Raw genomic sequence first — 12,615 nt, forward strand, 5'->3', positions numbered from 1 at the left:
ACCACTCGTCCAGCCGGCTGCGGGCGGGTTCTTCCGGAGAAGACCAGTCGAGCCTGAGGTCTTCCACGGCTTTAGATAGGATGCGGACGATCTCCGAGTCCATGCTGGTGCCCGTGCTCGCGTCCGCTAATGTCGACGGCGCGGGGTCGAAGGCCGAGCCCGGCCAGTCGTCGGATGCAGCGTCAATGGAAAGGCTGTCATCCTTTTCACCGTCGTCCTCTGACGCGCCGAACGAGACGAGACCCACCGCTCTGTTGGAGGGGTGCTGGTCCGCCTGCGTGAAATGGACTGGCGGCGGGGAGTTCTCGGGTAGTGGTGAAGCACGCGGGGACTGGCCTGGCATGACGTCACTGAAGTCCTCTGGTGGCCTCTGTGAGCGGCGCTTTTTCTTGCGCGGCTCGAACAGAGGGGACGGCAGCACGGTGGTAGCAGGCTCGTTCGCGGCGAAGGCGGCGAAGCGAGCGCGCAGCTCGGTGAGGCCCAGGGAGTCACATTCGGGGCATCCGCCTCGAGTGAGAGCAGCTTCTGCGTGGTCGGGTCCCAGGCAGCGAGTGCAGATAATGTGACGGTCCCCGTCAGGAAGAAGGCCTCTGCACGAGGCGCAGGTGGAAGGCATTTGGAACAACGCCTCGAAATTGCTCTTTTACTAAAATACAAAAAGCGTCGCAGAGGCGAACACTTGCAAAGTAGCTTAGCAAAAGGATATCAGGGTGATGCGCGCCGGATGGCGTAGCAGAAGGCTTTGAAGGCGGCTGAAGGCGCCGGCGTCCTCGTAGCAGTCCTGCTGTAGGCTTGTCGACGGCGGGCGAAAAGACTCCAATAATCCGGAGGATCCAGCGAAGAGAAGGTCTTCGCTGAAGGAGATTAAATCTAAAGAACTCTCATGACGGGGCGCCTAATATATAGCCCTAGCCACGCCCATCTTGGCGGGCTCTGAGCGCGCGAGCGCGAAGCGCGCGCCCATTGGTCGCGCGTTCAGAGTTGCCCCGCCATTGGTTCGAGCAAGTTGCCGCAGCACAGCCAATGACCGAGCTGCCTCGCTCATTGCTGTCTGCTGTGCAGCTGCAATGCGTTTTACATAAAGACTTCAATATTTCTCGAGAAACGGAGTTTTCCCATAGCGTAAGCTACTTACGCAATAGGAGAGACCTCTCGAGAGGGAAAGATGGCTTTAGAAACATTCCGTAATCTGGTATGCACCAAAATGCCATAGTATGACTATCTGATACCATCATTGTACAATGATTAAATTGCAGTAATTTTTGTAAAGGAACACCTGGACATTACATTTTTAATAATACTAATGCAATAACAATTCTAGCAGACAGTACAAAATAATTAGTACAAAAATGGTAAAACCATCTCTGTACCACGGTACTACCGCAGTACCTTTTTACAAAAATTTTGATAATTTTATAATGCACAATGCATAATTGCTATTGTGCATTTTGACAAAATTGCAAAAAAGCCTACAAATAAAAATAGTAAGAAGAAAAACGTAATGCATTTTAATGTATTTAAATAAATGAATGTACTGTAAAACAATAGTGCATTTGACACTAAATGATAAAAAATTAACACATACTGTATTGGGCAGCTTTTTATAAACTCTTGAAACATACAATGCTGCCAAATATCACCTCGATCAACACATAAGCAGAAAGACAATTTCGCCCAATACTCCATGACTTCACATTAGTGGTCATCTGACGTTCATTTGTCTGGCTCTAGTGGCCTTTTGCTGAGAGGGCCAAAAGCTTTCTATCAGAGGAGACCACAGGTGCTCTGCTCTGTGCTGTTCCCTCTTAATAAAGCCATATCCACATGACCCCTCTTATCATCTACTCATTCTGCTCACACGGCTGCCATCTGCCCAGAGAACTCACAGCATGCACTTCTGCATGGAAATGTGTTATACTGCCTCAGATGTTCCTATTATATTCAGCTTTTTTTTTTTCAGGATTGTTAAATATAATTTTTTATATTTATTTTAATATACCACTGAGTAATTTTATGTGTTCATGTTGATACATCTTTGTAGTTTATAACATTAGTTTATTTTGTAATAATAATAATAATAATAATAATAATAATAATAATAATATATATATATATATATATATATATATATATATATAAAGTTTTAATAAAGAATATTTTTAAACAATATATATATATATATTGTTTAAAAATATTCTTTATATTTAAAAACTTTTGATTAAAAGTCAGGCAGTGTAACCAAATTTGTAGGTAGCCATTCTGTTTTCATGTGACAAAACATAAAATTAAAATAATAAATAAAACAGAGAAGACCCCTTTAAACCCTCAACAATTAAGATTTTTTTTTAATATAAGATATTTTTTTACACAATTTTATTAAAAAGCGGATTTTATTCACATCAAATGGAGTAACCCTTAGAAAACTTCTTGATATTTTCATTCAAAAATAAATAATTTTTGTAATATATATGTTACCTTAAAATTTTCTTTGAAATAAATGATTAAGTTGTGTGTACACTCAAGTGGTTTATTCAAGAGTGGAAAAGGAAGGTGCAAGAAAATTTTTGTAATACTTATTTGTAATTTTTTTTTAAATGTATAAAACCAACTTGGACACAAACGTAAAATTTCTACTTGACATGTTTTAAACGAGATTTAACCAAAATATTTCAAATTTTTATAATCTTGGGCAGCATTATTTGTTAATGACCCAAAAGCCTTCTCATTGCTGCCTCATAGAAACAATTGAGATTTTAATATCTCTTTGTGATTTTTCTTTTCCACAGGAACATCTCCAGCTAAAAATAATTTAATGCTCAAATGCTGATTTTCTTTGCCTGACTGAATGAATCAACTGTTCTTTTTCTTTGCAACTAACTGTCAGTAAATCTAACCTTCCCCCTGTCTATTCAAATGTTCAGCACTGTATGGCGCTTTTATGGCCTGCTGTGTGTACAGCCGTGAACCACCACAGGGGGGCGTAATACTGGATCATACTTACCATGGCGCTCATGAATTTTTATTGGTCATAGTGTCTATATCAAACATCAATTTTTATTCCCACCTTACTTCAAAGAGTTCAGATTATATAACGTGTAAAGTGTGTTCTACTGGTGTTGCATTAAACTTAGAAAGCGTAGCGACAGTATTCAGCAGCTTTTGCCATTTTTTGCAGACAATGCACTCTCTCAAATGCAATAATGCTCCAACATAGGCACACAAACACGCACACGCAAACATAACATATACAATTCCAATTGCTTGTACATAACCAACCATGAGGGAGATGGAAGAGAAGCGATATCTGTAGAGACATGCAGAAAACACTGGATACAAAGGCACAAAGCAATATGAATGTAAATGTATTGGGGAAAGGCACACAGCACAGAATATCAATGTACTATTCCTATTGAAAACAAATCATTGAAGGAATGTTCTATGGTTCAATACAAGTTAAGCTCAAGCATTATCAAGCATTGAGGCATTATTTTGACTTATCCCACGGTTACTTAAAAAAAGCAAAAATTATTGTTACTGTGAGGCACTTACAATATAAGTGATTAGGGCCAGACCATAATGTTAAAATACTCACTGTATTGTAGACATTATATGTGTTAACATAATTTTTTTGTGATGAACTCGCTTAGCAGGATAACAAGGTTTACTGGTGTTATTTCTTAATGACATTTCTGTATATCGCAGCCACCTTTGGCTTATCACGGCGGCGTTTTTTGTGGCCCTCTTCAGCCAGTGGCGGCCCATTCGTCATAACGCGCAGGGGCAAAGCCAGGAGAATTTCAAAGGGGTGGCCAGGCAGGGGCAACAAATCAGTCTGTGGTGACAAAGAAATGTTCGGGAAGCATTTTTATATCGTCAGACAGTACAATGACACCCGGGACGGAGAGGTACAGCGAACGTGGTGTGCGCACATGTTAAGTTTGTACATTTGTTTTCACCTCTAAAGAACTAAATTATACCTCCTAGCTCCACCACAGCTGCCCGATTCAGCTTATCGATAACGACAAGCGATTCGTCCCCGTTTCATGGCTGGCCCATTTCAAAATATACATTACCTACAGTAAAACCAGTGTGATACATGTGAAGACATTTTTTTATCAACATTTCTGTGAAAGTTGATCTGAATATAACATAACATAATATAACATATAATGTGATAATTACTAGTATTTTGAATTCATTTCCTTTTACTCATAACTACTCAATACAACTTGGTGGTCAAAAGTTTTGAAACCAACGTTTTCTTTTTCAACTAAACGGTACAACTCAAGAATACAACATTGATACTTCCTTACTATGTTTTTAAGCAAAATCTATTCTATTTACTTGCATGAGCTTCCGAATGTTGATGTGCAAGTATGCTGTACACTGGTTTGGCATTAGATGGCTGTGCACAATTCCTTCTTTCAAGCTCTATTTAGGCTAATGTGTACATTACATTTTTGCTCTCACCACACCCCCTTTAGACAGTAGTACATTTATTCTACTGATTTAGCTTATTTAGTTTGTTACATTTGTCGTGTCAGTTTTGTACAGGTGTGTGTGTGTGTGGGGCTTAGTGTGACTGTATGTATATGTGTGTGTGCATGTTTGTAAGCAAGATGCAGTCCCAGTGAGAGACAAAAAAAGTGTGTGAGAAAGTTTGGGAAAGATTCTAAATATAATTGAAGTGTTTATATATAAAAACGAAGTATCTACATAATATCATGTGTAAAGCCACTATTGATGCCCGGGTCAAAATGTATCTGCAAATTTTTTTTTAAAATGTTATATCTCTTAATCAATTCTATTAATAAATCTGAAAAAATTAAATACAAATGTTTTATGTGTATTTTGATACTCTTGACAAAGTCTTAAAGTTTGGTTCCTGTACTGAAAACAATGTGATATTTAACAATTATAATCTACAGGGTTTGTGTATGTCACAAATATTTTTAGATCCATATTAAGCATACACAAGGCATATACACATTTAAGCAGTATTTTACTAAGAAAATATTAAGTTAAGCGTGTAAATAATAAGCGCAAATTCCAATCGAAAGTGATCATCCCTATGCTCACTACAAAGGACAGAGCTCTTGATGTGGGCACTCTGAAGGGAACATGGTGCACAGTTTGAATGAAGCCTTCACTAAAAGTCTTGTAAAAGGGCCCTTTAAGTAAAAAGTATTTTTTTAATATTCAGTGTTGCTGCAGAGTTTTTAAAATCAAATTAAAGATTTTTAAAGACCTTTTTCAAGACCTGAACAAATAAAATGACTGTAGTATCCCCATACCAAAACAAAACATGGATTCATAGCATGGAACTTTAAAAACACTTTAACTTTGAAATACACAAGGGACTCTTATTTTGAAATGTTTGCACCTCACTGCTTCCAGTTGCTCATTCAAAAAAAGGGATATAAAATGTGCACTCCTACAATAATCATGCAGCGCATGCATTTATTTAATTAAATCGTATTCTTTTGAAGTTTGATAATCACACTGGGTCATATCACGATTCCTGTCTTTCCGCCCCCAAATTTAAGACCTCTTTAAATAAAAAGTAAGACTTTTGTTATATAATTTAAGATATTTAAGATTTTGTATGACTTTATTTTTTGGAGAACTGAATTTAAGTAATTTTAAGACTTTTTAAGGATCCGTGGGAACCCCGTCTATTGTATGGTATGACCCTTTGTGCGGCATCCCCTTCCCAAAGTGCCCTTCAATGGCGCAAAAATGCTATTTGGAAAACGCCCCAAGTTAAACAATGTTAAAAATGCAAAAAAAAAACACAACCCCTAAATAGTCTGAATGTTCTAACTGACTATTATGCATCAAATCAAGAGACACGTAATGGGAAATGTCTTCCACTCCTAAAACTCAATAATGGTAGAATTTTCCAACTGAAAGAGGTCTGAACAGCTCTATGATGTTCAGTGGTAATGAGTGACCTGCCTTAGCCATCGACCATGAATACACTTGCATAAATAGAACCTGTGCTTAGCCATTATGGACATTATGCCCCTCTCAGCACAGACAAAAGGGATCTGAATCAATCTGAATTTTAATAGGACCAACACTGGCAGTACTGTGTGTGAGGCATATTATCAAAAATCACACTCACTGGAGGGGACAGAATATTTCATCCCTTTAACACCCTCTTTGACGTTGTCAGTATTTAAAGGCGTTAAATTGAGATTTTCTCAGTATATATTCATGTATATGATGAAGAATATTGAATACTGTATGTTAACTTGATGCCATATCATTTCAAAATGTCTAATGTCACGGAATATATTTGTATGTGTCTTGGCACATTCTTCATTACTATGACATGTTAATGAAGTGATATTATAATAAAGTCACAAAGCTTACCATCAATGATTCTCTTGACTCTCCAGATACGAAGGGTGATAATGAGGCTGATGGCATCCCAGGGGCTACTGGGGCCGTTCGCCACTGTGGAGGCCACCATTGGGGCCAGAGAGAGTACAATCACAGCACCGTCAAACACCTAAATAAAACACCACAACACAGAGAAACACTATCAATTCCATTTTTATAAACGATTGGAAAAATTCCCTTCAGCAAAATAAGGTTCTTTTTGTTAACATTAGTTAATACCTTAGACATAATGAACAATGTTTTTAGCAGCATTTATTAATCTTGGTTAATAGTGCAATTCATCTTGCTTTTTTTTCAAAGACATTTGTCATTAAAATACTTCCATAGTAAGGCCCCTAAATGAAAAGTAATTTAGTATATAATAATTTAAATAATTATAAATATAATACATAATAAATGTTATAATATAGATAATTCAATTCATTACATCATATACATACTGTATATTGTGGCAGCAAACAAGTGGCATTAGAAATCAAAATATAGTTTTTTCCCCATATCATTGATCTTAACCCTATTATTGGCCTATTTCAGTCTGTGCAATTTTTTATTGTTGGCCTATGTACTCATGCATCACACGGACCCTTTTAGAATGTTTCACACATTTTATGTGTCTCTAGTCATAAGTACTGTGTTTTTAGGACACTCTGTCAATGATGAGATGTGTTGCCTGTACAGCAGGAGTGCTGACTGCCCCCTACTGCCACATCAAACTTGAATTGGTCCGATGGGGGAGTAGGTGTAACTGCAGTCCGGAGACCTCCAAATGGGGGCAGAATCTCCAAAAGAGGGCAAGGTTCCTCCAGAAGGGGGTTGCGCCAACTATAACTAAGGTTGCCCTAACGCGTGGTTAAGGTTAGGGAAAGGGTTAGGTTAGGGGCTCAGAATTCTTGATCATACCCAAATTAGGATGTTAAAATGGGCATGTTGACAAGAAAGATGACGGAGAGCAACTCTGCAGTAATGTTTCCATTGATGTATTATTTGAAAATATTATATACTGTATATATTATATTTAATTAAATGTTAGATATCAATGAGAGTGAAGATAGTGGCATTCACATAATCCGTCTCCAGACAGTGAGTGTGCGAGATTATGTAGTCGAGTGCAGGTAAGACTAAGAAGTTAAACTTTTCTGTGAGTGATTTCACTGCTCTGTATTATTTGTCTGAAACCACATACATGGATATAGCCTTATACAAATTGTGTGTGGAAATCAGTGTTGGCATTCTGAGGGCGATTCATACATGGATAGTTTGTTCACCTTGTTCATGATGTCATGCATTAAGCACTGCTGCATGTTATATAAAAACACTCTCCTCTACAAAATGTTCATTTTTAGAGGCAATAGAACTGATTCCTTGTCAAAATAGAATGATATCTTATTTTTACTGGCAGTATAATCTATAATCAGAAATTCCAAAACTACTATGGTCAGTTGTCCAGTCCACCAATAACGTTAGAGTGACAGCAGAAGCAACGGCCACTAGTGACACAGATCGCAGAGTCTAGCGACACCAAGTTACAATGTTATTTGTGTTGTGAATGGTGTTTAAGGACTTGTGTGTGCTTTGTCACAGCAAATTTGTGTGAACACCTCATGGGATCTCATTTGTGATGGACGTTTTCCTGTAATTTCACCCGTGTTAGTGATGTAATTTCCATATTCAAATGAGAGGATGGAGTCAAGAACTGAATAGCTAATAATGCTACAGTTGACAATAAACCTTATTCACACTGGCGCCATCTCTGCATGAATGGTATAAAACTGTAAAAATCTCCTAGATCACATCTGATTTTCCACAAATCATGTTGTCTGGAGTTCTCTTTATCTCTTGGACAGATATTTTATCAATGTTTTGTCCACGGAATGAACCAAAAACGCTTTAAACTGCGGTACAGCTCATTGAAGAGACTGTAAGACTATCTCTCACAGCCTTGTTGTTATTCCCAATAAAAATCAAAGATGGCGCTAGTGTGAATATGGTCTATGGAACCTCTCCAGCTCAAGTGACAATGTGACATTAAAAGTGTGACACTGTACCAGAGAGATACTCGTCCTTCATTAAGTTTCAAGGGCTTGCCAAGTATCCCCCCTGTACTAATGAGACAACGGGGAGCTTACCTCAACTTTGTTCTCTATATAATCCCAGATCCCAAGCACCACAATCCTAAAGACAGTCTGGGAGAGAGAGAGAGAGAGAGAGAGAGAGAGAGAGAGGGAGGTAGAATAAGGGCATATGGGTGGAAAAGACCCACAGAAAGAGAGAAAAAGAGGAGAAAAGAAACAGATTTAAAATATCAGAAGAGTTAAGATTGCATCAACAAGCATTCTAGCAAATCATTCTCTAGATCAGTGGTTCTCAACGGGTGGGTCGCAAGCCAAAAAATGGGTCACAGATCACAAATCCAACAAACCATGTAATCGGGCACATTTAGGATAGAAAAATAAATAGGCTTATAAACTTTTACAAGCCAGGAGAAAACGTTTCCCACATCTTCAGTTGTTGACATAACTTATAAACCTTTAAAGACAGAACTTCTGTGAGCTCCAACATGGTTGATCAGTGGTATAGGCTTTTTCTAAAGCCACCAGTCCACATAATTACAACTTTATAAACAAAACAAAAAAAAACTTGTTTAATAGTGGAATTTCTACCTTGTTGATGAGAGAGGTCAACAGAGAATGGCCAGACTGGTCATACGGTAACTCAGATAACCACTCTGTACAATTTTGGTGAGAAGAATATCATCTCAGAATGCTATTCTATTTATGTATGCAAGATAAAAAGATAACATGAAATACGGATTTGCTTGCAACAAGGATAAATAATAATAATACATTTTAATGTTTAATTTTAAGGACAGTTTAGTTTAGTTTTGTACAATAAACAAATTTGGTGTTGTATTGGGTCGGCACTTGTCGAAAATGTCCAATGTAAAACCTTAAAAAGACTGGCAAACATTACTTTTCCAGCCATGCATGAACAGCAAACATAAATAATCAATTTGCAGTGGAAATGTGTACGTTGGGTAATTCGAAATCTAAGTGATATCGAGATGTGGTGGCTCCCGAATTCACCTCCAATTGACTGTAAATGAAACCTAGCGCCTCTGCAAAACCAATTTCGAACCCCAAATCATTTTTTTCTTTCATCTCTCCTCAGACTGCAGCTCATAATTTATCATTGACCTGGAATATGTATTCATAAACTCACAAATAGGCGAGATCCCATCACAATACTCAGAGGAGATGCAGTGTTTCAGTGAATGCTGACTCAGATGGCCTACAGTAGTCTTTCTATCTCTTACAATCTCCTAGTTCTCTCTCTTTGCCTATTTCACTCTCTCTGACTCCAACATGTGAACAGCGCTGAAAGTTTCAGGCCCTCTTGCCTTTTGGCCTTTATTGACGAGTAAAATATAATTGAAAGGAAATAAATGCAAGTGTGCTTTAAAAGAGCCAGAGACAAATGCAACTGGATCTGAGGAAACGGGAATCAATAAATGTCAGCGCGTGTCAGGACACACACACACACAAGTGCGCATGCACACACACACACACACACACACACACACACACACACACACACACACACACACACACACACACACACACACACACACACACACACACACACACACACACACACACACACACACACACACACAAGTGCACATGCACACACACACACACACACACACGCACACACACACACACACACACGCACACACACACACACACACACACTTTTTAAAGTACAGTAGCAGCACTGTGTGAAACTGCTTTCTCACAGGTTCAATAAAGACACCCCTACAGCATAAACAGCCAGACAAAACCTTACATCAAATACTTCCAAACGTTCTCACAGTGTCAACATTTATTTGTCAGTTTCTTAATATCGATACTACATAAAGCAAAAAGTAATTTAATTGAAAGATTGTCTGCATTTAGTAAACCTGGTGGCTTTCTGTAAACTTTTTTAGTTGAGTCGGCATCTTGAGTTAAGTGGCTTGACCTGAAAAGTGTTTTTGCAGAAGACTTTATGTTACTAGGATGAGGTAAGACCATTCTTTTGACATTAAGATTCAAGATTAAGATTCAACTTTATTGTCATTGTGCAGAGTACAGGTGCAGAGCCAATGAAATGCAATTGTTTTCACATATCCCAAATAAGCTGGGGTCAGAGCGCAGGGTCAGCCATGAAACAGTGCCCTGGAGCAGATAGGGTCAAGGGCCTTGCTCAAGGGCCCAACAGTGATATCTTGCCAGTGTTGGGGCTTGAACCCCCAACCTTTCGGTCAGTAACCCAGTAACTTTCGACACATGGACTTATGTAACCAAACATTGGTTTACTATGCATTTGTAAATGACTTATTAGTCATTAACAGTAACAAAGGAGACATTAATGTAAAGTGTTACAGAGAATGGAAAAGCTCAGAGGATTTAATCTTGGAAGAATTGGATACATATTGAAATCTCTTATATTTGATTGCAGACCATGGTATATTGGCAAATCTAAGCACAGTTTGAGATATTGTTGAGATCTATTCTGAAACTCAAGAGGAGGCATGTAAGATTACTTGGGTCTTTTTCTCAGGAGAAAAATGTGAAAAGCTCCAACATGTTCTCAATTTAATCTCATTGGTGTCTATGAGAAACAACTGAGATTTTATGGAGTTCTTGCTTGTGATTTGACTTGCTCATGGGAAAAAACTGTATAAAGGTTTGCACTCACTTCAGTGAAGAACACAGACAGGATGACCAGGCTGATCCAGTGGATGATACAGGCGAACTGGATTGCATTATTAACTGTAGACACAAAATACACAGATTGTAGAAGCACATTTTTCTGCTGAACTGGGATCTGTTTGTGGCTTCACTGTACATTATGAGCCAGGTTAGAATATGAATTAGTATGGGATAAAAAGAAAGTAAAAAAACAGACTTCAGATATACAAAATCTACAATTACAGCAGTTTACAAATACAACATTTGCTTTGTAAGAGTATGACTCTAAATTTACAACTGGTTTAATTTACAGAAACAAAGTATATTTTTTCACCTGCTCAGTTAAGAGCAGGAAGTCTTCCATACAGGTACGAATCCATGCCATCATCGGTGTGCATTAGGGCTACGGTTTTCAAACTGGGGGGCGCCAGTGCATGTAAATTAATAATCAAGAAAAATCAAAAGATAAATAAAACCTATTAAAATGTATTGTGAAGATAAATTAAAATGAATAGCTTAATAGACCATGGTCCATCTTAATAGACAGTAGCTCTATGGGGTTAAAACACTGTTAAATGTTGAGAGCACATGCATGTCATGTGAGAGCGCATATATGTACCACGTACTCGGATTTCCTTTGCTCTTACACAAATCTGGACACGTACTCTCAAACATACGCCACTCTCTTATTAAATCTCTCTGCTCTTGCTCAGAGAGTACATGTGGGTGCTAAAAACAAGTCCTGTGCACTTGCAAATCTATTGTAACAGCATATAGCTCTGCCTCTGTTCATTCGAACAAACATTCTGCAAGACTGCTTATATTGAGGGAGACACAATACTGGAGTTGGAGGAATCACAACTTGTTTTGGAACTGCAGCATAAAACATGGTTAAATTAGTATTGCAAGAATGATATTCTGATGCTAACTGACAGAGTTGGGTAGTAATGCGTTACATTTACCTGTTACATTTACTCTAATAACTTTTTTGGGGGGAAAATTTATTTTAGAGAAGGTTTAATAGTGGTTACTTTTTACTCTCCGTCAAGTAAATTTCTAATGATATTTGTTTACTTTTACTTCTTTTCGGAAGTTCACACAGCTGCGTGCGCTGAGACACTGTCACAGATTGGCATTCAATCAGTGCAGCAGCATCAAACTCTTCAAAGTGAAACACTTTCTTCGCTCCACACAGTGAAAAGAAGAATAGTTTTGTCATGCAATGCCTTCTTTTAACACTAAGACAAGCGTATATTTCAAGATTAAAATCACAACTCCAATTCAAGGCAGCCGGATCGATGTACATATTTGCTCTAATTCTAACGTGGGATTTTCTGTGTAATGAGATTGTCATTTCCAGGGTGAATCTGTAAATATGGGATCTTATGACATCAGTTTTTATGTGTACATTTTTAAATCAGTGCAGCAATATATCAGTGTGCTTTGTCCCACATGTCATAAGCAGTATTTATAC

At 38.1% G+C, this 12,615-nt stretch overlaps 1 protein-coding gene across 1 annotated transcript in view; it reads right to left on the reverse strand.

The window, feature by feature from the left end:
* The window catches only part of LOC127638021 (transmembrane protein 266-like), a 92,233-nt gene that overhangs the window by 24,632 nt on the left and 54,986 nt on the right, over positions 1–12,615 (reverse strand). The window contains exons 4-6 of the mRNA XM_052119370.1: positions 11,149–11,222; positions 8,535–8,591; positions 6,379–6,517 (exon numbers count right to left, since the gene is read on the reverse strand). Of these exons, the coding sequence (XP_051975330.1) occupies positions 6,379–6,517; positions 8,535–8,591; positions 11,149–11,222 (270 nt within the window). The remainder of the gene's footprint in view (positions 1–6,378; positions 6,518–8,534; positions 8,592–11,148; positions 11,223–12,615) is intronic.

Source organism: Xyrauchen texanus, chromosome 46 (assembly GCF_025860055.1).
Source record: "Xyrauchen texanus isolate HMW12.3.18 chromosome 46, RBS_HiC_50CHRs, whole genome shotgun sequence".
NCBI classification, from domain to species: domain Eukaryota; kingdom Metazoa; phylum Chordata; class Actinopteri; order Cypriniformes; family Catostomidae; genus Xyrauchen; species Xyrauchen texanus.